Source organism: Ambystoma mexicanum, chromosome 10 (assembly GCF_040938575.1).
Source record: "Ambystoma mexicanum isolate Mex_15411 chromosome 10, UKY_AmexF1_1, whole genome shotgun sequence".
NCBI lineage: Eukaryota > Metazoa > Chordata > Amphibia > Caudata > Ambystomatidae > Ambystoma > Ambystoma mexicanum.
Genome location: NC_090932.1, coordinates 1,121,114,968 through 1,121,132,061, shown reverse-complemented (window position 1 = coordinate 1,121,132,061; position 17,094 = coordinate 1,121,114,968). Strand labels below are relative to the sequence as shown.

The 17,094-nt window shown below is 47.0% G+C and overlaps 1 protein-coding gene across 21 annotated transcripts in view; it reads right to left on the bottom strand.

Annotated features, from left to right (window-relative positions):
* The window catches only part of CAMK2B (calcium/calmodulin dependent protein kinase II beta), a 1,630,344-nt gene that overhangs the window by 299,093 nt on the left and 1,314,157 nt on the right, over positions 1-17,094 (bottom strand). For 7 of the 21 annotated variants that reach the window (XM_069618980.1, XM_069618981.1, XM_069618979.1 and 4 more), the window contains one exon: positions 15,424-15,558. The exons of the other annotated variants lie outside the window; for them this stretch is intronic. In XM_069618980.1, coding sequence (XP_069475081.1) covers positions 15,424-15,558 — 135 coding nt within the window. The remainder of the gene's footprint in view (positions 1-15,423; positions 15,559-17,094) is intronic. 21 annotated transcript variants of the gene reach the window in all.

Sequence of the window (17,094 nt, the reverse complement as noted above, 5' to 3'; positions counted from 1 at the left end):
CATCCACAGGGCATTCCCTTGGGAGTCCGGTTGGGGGAACCTGGATGCAAATCCTGGGCATTGTTTGTTTTCGCTTGTGGCGAATAGGTCTATAGTGGGGAAACCCCACTGAGAGAAGAGATCTTCTACCACGTCTCTGTGAAGGACCCATTCGTGTTCTTCTGGGAGGGAGTCTCTGCTTAGAGCATCCGCTAGGGAATTGAGCTCCCCTGGAACATGTTGCGATGACAGGAAGATGTTCCGTCTGAGTGCCCATATCCAGATTTTCTGGGCAAGCTTGGACAGATTTGGTGAACGAGTCCCCCCTTGCTTGTTCAGATAGAACATGGCTGTCGTGCTGTCCGTCCTGATCTGCACCGACAAGTTCAGTAGATGGGGCTCGAACGCCTTTAGCGCTCGGAATACTGCCAGAAGCTCTAGCAGATTGATGTGGTTCTTGGCTACTGAGTGAGACCAGAGACCCTGAGCTGTGTGGTGGAGATGGTGAGCTCCCCACCCAGTCAGGCATGCATCTGTAGTTACCACGGCTTGTACTTCGGGATTGTAAAAGGGTTTCCCCTTTGCGAGATTCTCTCTTGTCCACCAGTGTAGGCTCTGTACGAGTGTTGGCGAAACGACCACTAGATCGTCCCAATGACCACTTGCCTGAGACCACTGTTTCGCCAACCATTCCTGCATGGGACGCATGCGCAGACGCGCGTGGGGGACCAGGTAAATGCATGACGCCATCATGCCCAGTAACCGCATAGCTTTGCGTACTGTTATCTGTTGACCTGACTGATAATGCGGAATTTGCAGAAGTATATTCCGAATTCTCTCTTCCGAAGGGAAGGTCAATCCTTTCTGAGTATCTAGGATAGCTCCTAGAAATTGTTTTGAGGTGCTTGGCACCAGACTTGACTTTTTCTCGTTGATAGAGAAGCCTAATTCGTGGAGGAGGTCGATAGTCCTCTGAATGTTTGACCTGCAAATTCCTGGGGTCTCCCCCGTTATGAGCCAGTCGTCCAGATAAGGGTACACCGGGATTGCTTCCCTGCGTAGGTGTGCAGCCGCCACCGCCAGTACCTTGGTGAATACCCTTGGTGCAGAAGCTATCCCGAAGGGCAGTACCTTGAATTGGTAGTGGCGACTGTCTACCTTGAAGCGTAAGTACTTTCTGTGCGCTGGGAGCATGGAAATATGAAAATAAGCATCTTTCATATCCAAGGTTGCCATGTAATCCCCCCTTTTTTAGGAGGGGGATTACCTCTTGTAGCGTGGTCATACGGAATTTTTGGGGCTTGACATACTTGTTGGCAGGCCACAAGTCTAATACTGGGCGCATTGTCAAATCTTTCTTTGGCACAAGGAAGTAAGTTGAATAGATACCCTTGTTTACCTGGTGTCCTGGGACGAGTTCTATCGCGTCCTTTTCTAGCAGAATGGCGATCTCCTCGAGAAGGATCCTTTGATGCTCTAGGGAGTGCACTCTTTGTCGTGGAGGATGGTTCCGGGGACGCTGCAGTAGTTCTATACAATATCCTGCGGATACTGTTGACAGCACCCATCTGTCTGAGGTGATCCCTTCCCAAGCCTGGGTGAAGGTGGAAATGCGTCCCCCTACTGGGGTTGCGTGGCAAGGGACCCTGAACTGAGCGTCACTGTTTTGGTGGAGGCGTGCCACCTCCCTTGTTGGGGCTGCCTCTGCCTCTTCCACGACCTCTCTTGTTACCCCTGCCGTAACTCTGGGTAGACTGCTGGTTGTTATTCCATTGTGTACCCTGTCCCTGGGCATAGTTGCCTCTTTGTGAATTTTGTCCGCGTGGGCGACGAAAATTACTGTTCCCCCTCTGGTTAGGGGGTTTGTTGGTAAGCTGGCCAAGGGATTTGAGAGTCTCATATTCATCTTTGGCATTTTTAAGTGCGTCTTCGACCGCTTTCCCAAACAATAGGTCGGGTTCCACTGGCTTGTCTATTAAAGAAGCCTGGGTTTCTGTCTTGAATCCCGACTGCCGTAACCACGCATGTCTTTTGATAACAGTACCTTCTGCTATCAATCTCCCTGCGTTGTCAGCGGCGTCGAAAGTTGCTTTTAAAATGCAACCAGACACGGCTCTCCCTTCTGCCGAGATCCGAGCCAGCTGGCCCTTTATTGGTTCTGGAGCAGAGGCAATGAGCGCCGCGACCTCTTCCCATTGATGGCAATTGTAACTAGCCAACAGGGTGGTGGAATTCGCAATCCTTGCTTGGTAGGCGGACGTTGAGGCTACCTTCCTGCCAAACCCGTAAAGTTTTTTGCTCTCCTTGTCGGGAGGAGCTTCTGATGAAGATAAGGGCGTGCCAGCACTTTTTCTAGTGTTGGTAACCACTAGGGAATCTGGTTTAAGATGTCCCCTTATATACAGAGGGTCAGACTGGGCTGCCCGGAAAATCTTTTCAATTCTGGGGTTGACAGCTCTGGTGAGGTTCGGATTCACCAGGGAAGGATCTATTCTTCGTTGGATGGATTTGAGGATAGGGATGGTCTGAGCGACTGGTCTTCTCTCTCCTACAAACTCCTCCGCGAAGTCCCTTTCCTCCTGTACACCGTGGGTGTCGATGTGGAAGTGTTCCGCTGCTCGGGCGAGAACCTCGTTAAGGAGGGGCTGGTTATCAACTGGAGAGTCAGTAACTGGGGCTTCGCTTTGTACTGGGGAATCTACTCTGTAAATTTCCTGCTCATCTTCTCCCTCCTCCAAGTCCTCATCCTCCGCATAGTAATCTGTCCCGGTTTGTTCTTCCATCATGTCCAACTCCTGGTCCTCTCTAGGGAAAACTTGTCCCTGGTAACTGGGGAGTGGAGTAGAATATGAAGTGGAGTAAGGCTGAACCTCGAAGGGTTCAGGTCTTTCGACCCGGGGCTTTTTACTTAGCGGGATGGGATCGGAGGAGCCTGAGGGTGTGGCCCCTTGAGGGTTATATGAAAGAAAGTGTTCTGGGTTCTTATCATAAAAATCAGCTAAGGAAGACATCCTAGACATAACCCTGTCTATGTCTTCACTGGACCATTCCCTGGAACAGGGTATTACTTTAGCAGGTGATTTATTTTCAAGGGTAGACTTGTGTTTGCTTGTCTGCTTAGGCTTTACAGGGGTGGAAGGCTGTGCTTTCCGCTGTTTCCCCCCTTCTCCGTGCGTGGAAAAATGTTTTCCCTGTCCCTTGGGGGCCCCAGAGACTTTCGACGCCTGGCGTCGAGGGTCTGGAAAGGTATCTGTGTGCTTCGGGCGTGGGGCCTCACTGGTGTTAACCGCGGTCTCGGTATCTTGGAGCGCGGCCTGGGGGTGGAAGTCGTCTTCGTCTCCCGACGATCGAACTTCCGTTAGTGTGTGTAGCGAGGCACTCTTGGCAAGAGTGGATGATTGCCTTGCGTCGTGAGGCGATCTCGATCGAGAGCGCCCAGAGGACACCGAGTCGGACCGTTCTTTTTGTGCCTCTTTCCGGGAAGTCGACGTCGTCGAGGTCCGGTTGGTCTTAGTGTGTTTAGTGTGTGTTAGGTGTGTAGCGCTTGCGTCGCCGGGGGTCTTCCCCATAGCCGCCTTGCCGGACGACCTTCCGAGGTCGGGGACCTGCGCTCGTCGGCTGTCTTTCGACGCCGTAATGCCCTCGCCGTCCGAAAGTACGGCGTCGCTGCCATCGCTGAAGGCGCCCTCCGCTGCCATGGCCTCCTGCCTGGCGTGGTGGGCCCAACGCTTTGTCGAACGGTCCTTAAGTGTCTTAGGTTTAAACCTACTACACGCTCTGCAGTTCGCTTCGGGGTGATCCCTCGGCAAGCAGAGATTGCACGTGGCGTGCCTGTCGACCCAAGGGTATTTGCGATTGCACTTGGGGCAGAATTGAAAAGGGGTACCCTCCATACGCACCTTAAGGCAGCGGGCTGCTAAGTGTAGGAATATATATAAATGTAACTATATATCAAGAGTGAAGAGTATGTACCACCCCCCACTCTCCCTACTTGTAAGGGCCGAGGCCAGCGGCCTACTAGGCCCGGGCCGAGGCCAGCGGCCTACCGAGGCCCAGATCCGTCGTGCAGCAGTCGACGGTCGATGACTTCTCCAGCCGTCGTCGAGGTTGAGGGTCGACGTTGGGGTGGGGAAGGGAATGAATAAGAATTAAAATTATAATAACAGCAAAAGTATGGCTAAGGCCAGGGAACTCCGCAAGATGCTTCCGACCAGTATGGCGGAAAAAAACAATCTGAGGATCCTACACGCGTGAGGGATCTTGGGTACAGTGGACGTCACACTAGGGATAGTATTACTGGCACGCCTGTGTCGACGCCCATTTTCGACTTTCGAAAAACAAACTGTAATACTCCGCAGCTTCCACTAGATGTCGGCCTATGCACAGCATGTGATCTAAGCAGATTCCACAAGCCTCAGAAGTATATATATATATATATATATATATATACACACACACACATATACATATATATGTATATGTTCAAAGTTGGGTGATTTCTTGCATCACACGGATTGAGCAGCACTCTCCATAATGTCCTTAATAAAAAAAAACAGATACTTGGTCCATTTAGCAAAACATTTCTTCCATTATTGTATTTCAGGGAAAAACACGGAAGGTTCATGAAAAGATCATCAGATTAGGATCCTCCCATAGTATAGCAAACAAGTTTGCTGAGGGGTCTATGCCTTTTGCGGCTTTTCTCGCCGCTTGTTCATATATATATATATATAAGTGGGGGTATCAGCTTCCCGGTCCTTGCCACTAAATTGTGGAACACCCTGCCCACCACACTCAGACTTGAACCCCCATTCCATGTCTTCAAAAACAAATCCAAACATTGTCTCATTGAGCAGGAGTTGAATAGACTGTAAATATACCTGTACGTGACATTGCTTGTCTTGCCTTGTAACTTCATAGTGATAAGGCTCATGCCACCCTACCTGTAGATTTTACTCTAAGCTGACTATGTATATCTGGCCCTGCAACTGTATAGTGTTGATATTCATGTAATCCCTGCAAAGATTTAAATGTAAACTGATGTGTAAGTACTTGACGATGTATACCTTACCCTGTACCTGTATATTAAGTATATGTAACTAAGATATGCGTCCAGATGCCTTCGGGCCAGGTGCACTATACAGATAAAGAAATACAAATGAAATACAAAATGCATAAATCGCAGCATTAAGAGGATTTTTGACAACATGCAAATACACGGGTGTCGCAGAGGAATACCTAAGACACCAACTGGTGCTTCACACTGCTGATCCCCGTATCCAACGAAGATTGTGGCAAGCAAAAGATCCCACGTTAGACCGAGCTATTGAGATTGCCAGGACGATGGAATTGGGCGACAAGTGTATGAAAGCTGTACAAACCAAACAAGAACCAGTGGAAATCAAAAAAGTACAAATTGAAGAAGAGGATGACAATGAGGACGCCATAGTAGCACTGATAAGGAAAATGTCCACAATTACATCCACGATGAGGCCATCCGATAGAGGAAGGAGAGAGAAGGGCGGGAATGCTTTCACCCAAAAGACACAATGGAAATGTCACAAGTGTGGACAGAATAGACATCCCAATGGCGAAATAGATTGCCCAGCAAATGCAGCAACAGAGGGCATTACGGGAGAGTTTGCACATGCAGCAGAGGCATAAGAAGAATGGGCCACAACATCAGGTCGATTGAGGAGACCAATGATCCAAATAATGTCAACATCAGAGCACTGGAGGAAATAGGCAGCCTGAGCAGTCTTTTGACCATATCAAACGATGTGGAAGAAGAGGTCATACAGATCCTGAAAGTCCGTTGCGAAGGGAAGGGTCCATGGGAAAACATGAGAATAAATACCATACCTGTGCTTATGATGATAGACACTGGATCCCCATATACGATGGTGGATGTCCACACATATGAAAAAGAACTGAATGGTCGACTTGAAGATTTAAGAAATACCAACATCAGAGCCAAGAGGTATGGCAAGAACCCAATCAACATCATATGATACAAGTGGGACCACCTCAACTCCAAAGACAGAGAAACATATTGGAAGTTGTAGCAGAGCATAGAGCTATGTGCGTCAAACCAGGATTTTAAATCCAATGAAGGTTTGGCAAAAATATTTCCCCTAGTATTCAACCAAAGATTTGGGATGCTCAAAGGATTCAAACACAGCATTGTGTTGAAAAGAGGTGCTAGGCCAATTGTGCATGAAACAATCCTGTGGGCACAAAAGACGTGTTGCAGCAAGAATTAAAGAGACTTTGTGAGCACAACATCATTGAACCCATAGAATCTTCAGAATGGTCATCGCCCATCGTTATTGTGCTCAATCCTGACAACTCCATAAGAATGTGCGTGGACCTCAGAGACCTTAATGCCAACATTTGGATAGAGAGACATCATTTACCAAATATAAATGAAATGCTAACAATGAAGCCAGACAAATATTTTACCACACTCGACTTGTCATCAGCATATCATCAGGTGGCATTAGACGAAAGTTCAAAACATTTTTGGTGGTCTTGATGGTGTATACTATTTCCAGGACGACATTCTTATTGCAACCATAACAGAAGACAAACATGATGCTAAACTGTTGGGTGTGTTGCAAGCAAGGCAAGAAAAGGGGCTCACACCGAGGATTGACAAATGTAGAATTAAAGTGAAGGAATTTCATAAATGGTAGCAGGTGCCCCTCTCCAGAAAGAACACAGCATGATAACCTGTTCAGTGTTTTTGTCCCACTGTGAGAGTTCGCAGCCATCTGCTTTTTGCTCACTGTACCTTTCACAGATAGGAAATTTCAATTTGCATATCAGTCTTTGTCCCACCCACATGGGCAGTCCAGCACCGAAATGCTATGGCAATTCCTTTCTGAACAAGAGTACCAAAAGCAACCCCATACATGTATTTCAGCGTTGTTGGGCCTCATCAGTGAGGTGCAGTGTGCCTCTCTGAGCACAGTAAGCAGGGAGTCCACGTCCGTTTGGGTTCCCCCAGGTAACTCAGGGTGACCAACCCCAAGTTCCTTGCAAACATTTTTCATAAATGGTAGCAGGCGCCCCTCTCGAGAAAGAACACGGCATGATAACCTGTTCAGTGGTTTTTTCCCCACTGTGAGAGTTCGCAGCCATCTGCTTTTTGCTCACTGTACCTTTCACAGATGGGAAATTCCCATTGGCATATCAGTCTTTGTCCCACCCACATGGGCAGTCCAGCACGGAAATACTATAGCAATTCCTTTCTGAACAAGCCAAGTTTAAGGAAGGAGATTGGGTATGCATGAAAGAACCCAGGAAGCTCCAGAAGGCTTTGTCCAAATTCAGGGATGCACAGATGGTGGAGAAGGCAACAAAAGAATTTGTGGTTCTGGACGATGGGAAAAGATGGTCGTGTGATGATGTTGTGCAATCCTCCAGGATCGGATGACCAACTGATGCGACTTTCAGAAGTCCAACTCCCGTACAGGGACTGCCGACAGAAGAAGCAAGTCCACAATTATGGGGCAATGACAACTTGGTCAGAGTGATGCCTACAAGGAGCAGAAGATGTGCTCTGAATTCTAAGAGTGACTATGTGTATTATTGATCATATCCTTTCACCACTCTTACCCTTCCCTGCTTTCCCTTTCTCCATTTACTTCCTTTTCATCTTTACCCCATGGAGAGGAGATGTGTGGTATATGCTCTGGTGCTGTTCTCAAACCTCCATAGGGTTCGAGAATGACACCGGAGTCAGTTATGAAGAAGAAACCTGTGCGGATCACACCGCGTCCTGGGGGCTCTCTAATTAAAGTATGTCTTACCAGTCCTACCTCCTGCTTGTTGTGCCTTTGTTCATAACAGTCCCACTTTCTTAAACACCCTCATAAACTGGCTCACCACTTGTTCTCATCTTTGTGCTATTGTACAGACACCCTTTGGGGGGAAAGCCTCCACCATCTGTAAAACTCCTTGAGTTCGGTATTCAATAATGCTTGCTTTATCTTTGAAGGCTTTCCTTTCCTTATAGTTCTGCATTTGCTCGATATTCAAAACCCCTCACTTTGTGTTCACCATTACCTGCACATAGTTTCCAGTTCATCCGGCAATAACATATGCCCCCTTGTAGCCTCAAGAGCACCCCAGTACGAGTGTTCCCTTCAATTCACTCACTGGTTCTTGGTGGCTCCTCAGGACGTCCTCTCTCTTCTTTCTCCTGGCTTCTGTAGGCTCTGCGCACACTGTTCAGGAACTGCATGAGCAGCGTACGCATTCAGCAATTTTGGTTGTGGGTTCCGGGTAGCTCTGCTCTTCACACACAGACACGAACGGTGACCTGCAGCACTCAGGAGTCTTCCATGGGCACAAGGCATTGGAGACTCCAACGGCTTTGCCCCTCTCACGGTCTCATCTCTGCAGTAGCTGAAGTACTGTCCTCAAGGCAAGACTCTCCTCGGCAGACCCCTTCTGGGTAGGAATTCGCCCCTCTCAGGCCTGTCTCTCGCAGCCCGGCTTCCCTCCTGCTGGTTTCCCCTTCCTTACGGGTGGCTCCACCTTTCATACACCTGTGACCTGTTAACAGGTTGCAGGTGCGAGCCCTAGAGTCCAATTGCCTAACCACCATTACTGGTGTTCTCTGGACATGCCTGACCCTCACAATTATTTCCAGGCCTCTTCCTCGTCCCAGTACCAGAGTGGTGTAACTGCATGTTAGTTTGTACAACTCTTAGTCGCCTCCTCCTTGTCCCAGTACTAGAGAGGTATGACTGAGGAGAAATAAGAGGGAATGATTGGCAAAAACCTATGAAGGTAGGGGGAGGGTAAGGTTTTTTATCACAAGGGAAAGGGGGATACCATGTCTCGCCTAAAGATACTCATCCCCACTGAAGGACCCTACTCCCAGGTGATCCTCCCTCGCATCTCCACCCTCAGAGTCAGGATCAAGGAGCGATGGCCTTTTCCTGGCCACCCGAGAAGAGGATCCAAGGGGAGTAGGTGGAACATGCCTTCAGGTTTTTCGCAGTAGTGACCATTCATGAAGCAGCTGTTATACAGATTATATGGCTGAAGATGTCTTAATAAGTGCTATGGTGTGGAATTGTCTGCCCTGATAACTTTCCTAGTGTGGTATTGGATGTCCCGGTGAGGCTCATAGTGCTGTGGTGAGTGAGGCGCCCATATCCAATCTGGATAGCTTTCATAGTGCACATCATGGTGTGTTTTTTGTCATGTTGCAAAGATATTTGCAACCTTAAATGCTCAACACAGTACAGAGTATCTGAGTAACCTCATGTATAAACAGTATTTAGTCACCTCACTCCGAGCACAGCACCTCCCATGTTCTACACAACATGAGTCATCCCACTTCCCCTTTTAAGTAAAGCAAAGGGTATGTGGGTTACCTCATCTTTCATCTCCTTCACAGCGCTGAGTATGTGCATTTTGTCAAGGCTGTTGCCTATCGCAGGCTGAATATGTGTTAGCTCACTTTCCATGTCATTGAATATCAGTACCCTAACTGCATACATTTAGCACAGAGTATGAATCACCTCACATCCCAATTACAGCACAGCAGTGTAAAAGTTAATTCGTCCCATATCCAACAAAGCATTAGGTCCATCAATTGCCACATCTTCCACTGTACAGCAATGGGTAGGTGAGTTACCTTATCTATCATGTCTTGCATGGCACCAAAAACAATTACTGGACAGCACAGTTTACAAATCACCTTAACTCCTTTCATGTCTTAGGGAGCAATGAGTGTGAGCCATCTTGCTTGTATTTCATAAATTAAGAAAGACGTTGGCCCTATGGTCCTGTGACAACTCCTCCAATAGGCCTGTCAACTTCGTTCACGAACATCCATCCGATGAAACGAGTGGCAGCTGTTGCCTTCACTTCCACCATCATTCCCCCTGCCCACCCAACTCAGACTTTACCCCTGAATCGGCTCTCAGCAACCTTTATCGTTCCATTACCAACACCCTTGACATCCTTGCCCCAATCATGAGGATCCGCCTGAAAGCTGCCTCGAAACCTAACACCTGTAATGACTCTGAACTTGCAGACCAAAAACGTAAGTGCAGTGCTGCGGAATGGAAGTGGCAAACTTCAGGTTCACCCTCTGACAAACTGGCCTGCCGCAAAAGCATTACAGACTCTCTGGGGGCCCACATTCAGGTACGAGTATCTGGCTCGTCCAACAACACAGCTGAACTCTTAAAAATCTGCAGGGAACTTGCCAACCCATCCACAGTATCCTTTGCCCCTACTCCTTCTCAGGCCCTTTGCAATGCACTCGCCACTCACTTCACCTCCAAAACCCAGAACATATTGAACAGTCTTGTCATGCACTCTTCCAACACATCCCTCCCCCTTCTGCCTCCCCTGACCACTCACCCTCCTCCTTCATCCTTTTCCTCCTTCGCCTCTGTCTCCCCGGAAGAAGTCACCAGAGTTGTCAACCCCATAAAGGCCTCATCCAAACAGGTTGCCCCTTGCTCATCCAGAACCATCATGGACAACATTTCCTCTCTCGCCTCTGCTCTCGCTGACCTTTGAAACCAATCCTTTGCTACTGGTTCTTTACCATCCTCCCTCAAGCACTTTCTTGTGAGCCTCCTCCTTAAAAAGCCATCAGCAGACACTTCCTGCCCGGCCAACTATTGCCCCATCTCCATCACCCCTTTCCTGGGTAAAGTGCTCGAGATGTTGGCCCTCCCCCAACTTAACTCCCACAATGAACTTGCTAGCGGTCTTCATTACCATCAGTCTGGATTCCGAGCAGCCAGAGGCACGGAAACTGCTCTTCTGAACACCCATGAAGAACTGCTTGCATCCATTGATTCTAACTCCCCTGCTGTCCTCATCCTCCTTGATCTTTCTTCTGCATTTGACACAGTGAACCACTTCATCCACATAAAAAGGCTCCATGACACGCTTGGTATCTCGGAGCGCACTGGACTGGCTTACCTTCTTCCTAACTGATCGCTCTTCCAAAGTCATACTGGCCACTTTCTCCTCTCCTACTTCCGCCTCCACCTGTGGTGTCCCCCAGGGCTCCATTATTTCCCCTTAGCTCTTTAACATCTACCTTACTCTACTGGCACGCCTCACTTCCTCCTTCTCCCCCAACTTCCAGTGCTATGCTGATGACACACAACTCTTCTTCTAACTTCCTACAGACTCCCTTGCACCCTACTTCATCCCTGACTGCCTCTTGGCAACCCAGGCTTGGTGTACCTCTAATGATCTTTGCCTCAACACCAGCAAAACAGAGATCCTCCCTATTGGGACCCTGGTACTTGACTTCTTCCTTTCACTCTGGCCTTCCTCCATGGGCTCTCCCCCAGGTCCCTCTTCGGAAGCCAGAAACCTTGGATTCATCTTCGACTCCTCTCTCTCCTTCCTCCCTCATACTCAGGACATTGCCAAGAAGTCCCACTTTCAGCATTTCGATCTGAAAGGAATTCTACCTTTCCTAACCTTCCCCCAGAGACTCAATGTTACCCGGGCTCTGTTTCTCTCTAGGCTTGACTATTGCAATAGCCTCCTCCTTAATCTACCTTCGTCCGCTCTGCAACCCCGCCAGCTAATCCAGAATAGGGCAGAAAGACTTATCCTTGTCCTCGAGCCCAGGGACTGCATCTCTCCTGCCCTACAAAGTCTTCACTGGATCCCGATTGCAGCACAGATTTAATTAAAATCCCTCTGCATCATCCACAAGGCTGTCTGGGGTTGGGGACCACTCTCTTTACAACTCTTTCTGACCAAATACTCCCCCTCTAGACCCCTGCATTCCTCTGGCACAAACTCCCAGCGTGTGAAGTGGTTTGCTAAACAGAGAGCAGGTGGTGGATCATTTTCCTCAGTAGGCTCTCTTCTTTGGAACAGCCTCCCCGTCCCTTTTTGTCTTGAGCAGGACCTTCTTAAGTTCAGGAAAAGCCTCAAGTACTCCTTTTTACCTCTTCCTTCACTCCCTCTCTCTCCTGCTAATCGCACAGTTGCTTGACTGGTGTGCAGGACCCTTATGCATCCTTGGGACCCTGACCTCCCACATCTTATCATCCAAGCTGCTGTCCATCCTCTGCACATGCTTTGGCCCACCCTCCGCCACTGGAGGTTGCACTTACCTTTCTTCCTAACACTTCATCTGCTGCTCTCCATGAGCACCACAGCAAATATCCCATACCTCTCTCCCCTTGCACGTTCTGAACACTCACAATGCATAGTAAGTTTGTCTTCCCTGTATCCATTGTCTCTACTTATTTGTTGTATTTAATTATTTAGCATTGTTGTAATTAGATTGTCTATCATCCCATGTCCCCTCCCTGTTGCCATGTGGGCGCTTTGAAACAGTATTTGCTTCCTGTATAAGTGCCTAACAAGTGAACTAAAAAAGAAAAAGTGCATAGCATAGCTGTGAAAAGTGAATCACCTTAAGGCACTTTCTTACTGAAGAGGAGAAAGAATGCACAAAGAACTTCTGGAAAAAATAAGAAGAGTATGTTTCAGAAAGGAGAGGTGCATTGAGTTGTCTTTGTGAGAATGTTCAAAAGCTGTGCATTCCATAGGAGCTGTCACTGAACTTCTGGGTAAGCTTAATTTTTTAATTGCAAGTATTAAGGGGTAGATGGTGGGGTATACAGTAGGCGTTGGCCAGATGGAATGCTTTCCGGGAGGGATAAGGAACAATTGTAGGTAGGTTGAGGTTTTCGGAAGGATGCAGAGTGTTGATTGGTAGAATTATGGTTCCTGGGAATATGAATAGGATCTGACCAGATGAGGTTTCCAGGAAGTGGGGTGCAAGATATGCATTGGATGGTTGGGGAGTTCAGTAGGTGGTGTATGAGGTAGGCTTAAGTCACTTGAGATGACAGAGGTTCAAGAGTAGGCATTAGGTTTTTGAGTTTTGCGTATCTGGCGCAGCATTTGACTAAATGCAGTACTTTGGAGGTGGGACATAGAGTAGGCTTTAGTTTGATGGGGTGTCTTTGGACAGGTACAGTTTTCTGATCTGATGTGTGTTTTAGTTTTCGCAAGATGTTGCAGTAGTTCTTGGTAGGACATGTTTGTGGACATTCAGTAGGCTTCAGTTGGATGCGTGTTTCTAGGGGATGTGGCCTTGGATTGAACAGGTTGAGGCTTTCATGCAGATGTGGAGTAAGCTTTGGTTGCATGCAGTGGTGGGAGAGTTATATAATAGGAAATGGTCTGTTACGGTGTTGAGGATGTGGGGTAGTGGATGGATGTATGTGGAGGAGTCATTGGTAGGATGAGGTCTTGGAGTGAAGTGCAGAAGGCTTTGATTGGTTGAGGGGTTGGTTGAGGGGTAGAAGGGATATTAAGGAAGATTTACCTAACAGAGGTGTTTGAGGGATGTTTAAAGGTCTTGGTTGGTTATGGTGTTGAAGGTGTGTGCTGGAGGCTTTGGTTGTTTTGAGGTGTTGGAGGGACCCAAAAGAGGCATTTATTTGGTAGCTGTGTTGAATGGCAGAGCAAGAGGCTTCGGCTGTGTAAAGTGTTAGAGGCTGTTTAATAAGGGCATGTATGTTCGACCTAAATTCCCATAAGGAATCATTGTAGGCTCTGCCCACTCCTGCAGTTATGTGGTTAATGGATTTGATTTGTTATGGTATTGGATTGGTAAGTAAGAGGTTTTGGTTGTTTAGAGGTATTGAAGTGATACGAAGAAGGCATTGTTTGGTTGAGTTACTGTTATCCCTACCTGATAACTTGCTTAATACGCAGTACTGTCACCTAGGTTCTCAGGTTTGGAGGAGGCTTTGGTTAACTGAGGTGTCCGACGGATGTGGAAGAAGCTTCATTTGGTTGAAGTGTTCAGAAGGTACATGCTTTGGGAGAACACAGTTTTCCTAGGTTGAGGAGTGCACCATTCTTTAGATGAACACAAAGTCCCATTTAATGTAGTATTACATTGTATGGCTCCCTGGTGGATGCATTTGAGGTTGATGAAGAGGGCTGTAAAGGAAACCAGTTTAGTATCTTTTTTCCTCTCAAAATGGCTACCTTCTTCAAGAACATATCACTGAGCACCGAGCAGCACGATGGATGCAGCCTATCTACTGTCTTGTATGCCACTGCATATGTGTGCCCCAGCTCATGTCCTGAATAGCACTGAGTACATGCGCACAGTCTCTACCTCATGATTTGTACAACATTCAGTACTGTCACCTCCCTTTTTCACAGTTCTGAATGCATGAATATTAATCTGGCCTTTGCCCTGCACAATGACATGACTATCTACCACCTCATATGTCCTGCAAATTACCGAGACAGATGTTGCCTGTGTCCTGCTCTTCGTGGATACATGCCCTTCCTGAAAAGGATTGTGCTTGCCACAGCATTACTGCATGCAAACCCTGCATGGAATGGGGAATATATGTGTCTCACTTCCCCTTTTAGGTCCCTCTTAGGTCCTACGCAGTACTGAACATATCACACCACTTTCCATTCATGTAGAAAATGTACAGTCCCCTAATGGATATGCATATATTCTGAATTTATCCATTGATGATGTGCAAAACGATTGATGTCGGGAGCCCTGCAGGTAATAGGTACAACATAGGTGACTTTGCAAGCAATAAGCAGTAATTTTGGTCATATGGGGTTTGACGGTTTTATAAGTCAAACATGGCAACAGAGAATGAAAATATGAAAACTAACAGAACTTCACACACGTGCAGAGGTTACGCTTTCCTTTACTTGCTCCAGCATGAATTCTTAATAAATACTTATAAAGCATTTCTTCATTCCTGTTTCTTAGCTGCTTAAATCTAAAAATCCCTAAATCTCCAGCTCTGACTGATTACTAATTGTATCTATTTTAAATGCTCTTTTCCAGAATGCTAAGCAAGCTGTGTCATATAGTTCACTGTGACTAAATCGTTTTTGTAGAATGCCAAGAAAGCGATGACATAACAAGCACTGTCACCTATGCGTTCTCAAAATAATTATATGTAAGCGATGACATTATAGACACAGTAACCTAGGCGCTCTTTCTAAAATGCTAACCCAGGCACTGACAAAGCAGGCTCTGGAACCTAAGATCTGTTTCAAGCAAGCAGTGGGATAGAAGGTGCAGTAACCTGAACTGCTCTCACCCCTACATAATAACAACAGGATGATATAAGGAAATATTATGTACAACAAGAACTAAAGTAGAAGAGAAGGGAGCCATAGCTGCTATATCAACCCTTATTGGCATTGCAGGAAAGTGCTGTTAGAAACAAATAGCCTGTGAAGCATATTGAAGAGGTAAGCTCTAAAGTAATGAACATTGCAACGAGATGATCATGAACGCATGCAGAATCACGCAAGATTTAGATTTCTTTGGATTTAAACAAAAGGAACATACTATACACACACACTAAAGCAGCCAAGCGTATCTAGAGACACATTAACCAGATTCACTTACTGGAAGGGGCTACTCACATTGGGGTGGCAGAGGGTTTGAAAGAGATGGAGGCAGAGATGGAGATGATGGGGTGATGGCAGATGGTGGCCCCCCAGCATCTGGGGGTGCAGGAATCCTCTTTACTGAACTGAAAATGTCAGAAAACCTTGCGGCTACAGATGAAAAATAGATGAGAGAATGAGGAAAAGAAGAGCAAATGGAAAACGAAAAACACAAAAGAAACCTAAGGAATCCATCCCAGAGAGCATTGCGCAGCCTTGGGTGCAAGTAACGAAGACATCACAGGCACACTAGAAAGCATCACGAAACCTGAGTTATTGGGGTGCAAGTGGTCACCCCAAATGGCAAACACCCCAGACAGCTTTATGTCCTCTCACTAACGGTGACATAACATGACAAGAATCCCAGACAACACCTGCATACATGCGGTTTTAGCACTTATCAGTAACCTGCCGACAGAAACCATCCCAGGCGGCATTGGGTGGCCTGGTGTCTTGGCACTTATTGCTCCAGTGATCTACATAAGGAACCCACCTCTAAAAGCATAGGTCGCCCTGAAATTCTGACAATGACCAGTGGTCCAAACAAGGACACCATTCCAGAAACCATTGAGACTTTGTACCCTTTGAAGACCCACACAAGAAACCATTGCAGAGTGAACCAACCATGGGGCCTATGGTCTTTAACATACCCCCCTCCTGCTCGCCTACAGACACACACACACAAATGCGACCCACACAGTAACTACTACAGATAGCACTGTGCTGCCCCTACTTGTTGCTTCACACATAGGAACCACCACAGACAGCATTTAGTCTTGGTCCTGAATAATGACTCACACAGGCAGCCATCACTGACAGCATTAGGCAGCCAGGAATTCTGGCACTAACTGGTGAACCACTCATGTAACCCTGCCAAACAGCATTGCGAGTCATGGCAGTGACTGATGCCTTACACAAGAACACCATCCCATACAATCTGGCGTTGGGGCATTAGTCAATGGCTCATATGTCAGTATTACAGGCAATATCTTGCTTTCTGGGATCCTAGCACTGACTGGTGTCAACACAAGAAAACAGCTGTACAGGGCCCCGAGAGTAGTACCAAAGCAAACCTGCAGAATCCCATGTACAATGCCACTGTGACATCTACGTACTATATGGAGATGTCAAAAATATTTCTCGACATGTTCTTTAGCACATATTGCATACTTTCTTCACTACAGATTCAAATGTAATGTAGTTTCTGCGATTCCTAGTCCATGCATTCAATTCTTACTTTATTAGGTTGAAAATATGGGGAACTGTAAAGTGAATGGGAGTTCTGTTTTCATTGTAAACGTGTGCTTCTACACCCAATGACCCTGCTGCACTGCACCATACCTCTGCCTCACTGAAACCCAGACAGTACGTCCTATCTCTCCGAAAGCATTGTGTTGTAGGATAGATGGATGCAGACACTATCTTTAATTTATGGGTTTTATGCAATATCAGCACAACCTTTCTTCCGCATCTGCAGCTGATCTGCCGCCACTAACTGAATATCTTTAGCTGTGGCAGCTCTAACTGCAGTGCCTTATTACTGGATTGAAATTTATTCCAATATGCTATTTACTAGGCATTTCTTAATTAGCGTTTGTCACAGATGGGCTCAAGAACACACCAACTATTAAAGACGGTTCAGGCAAT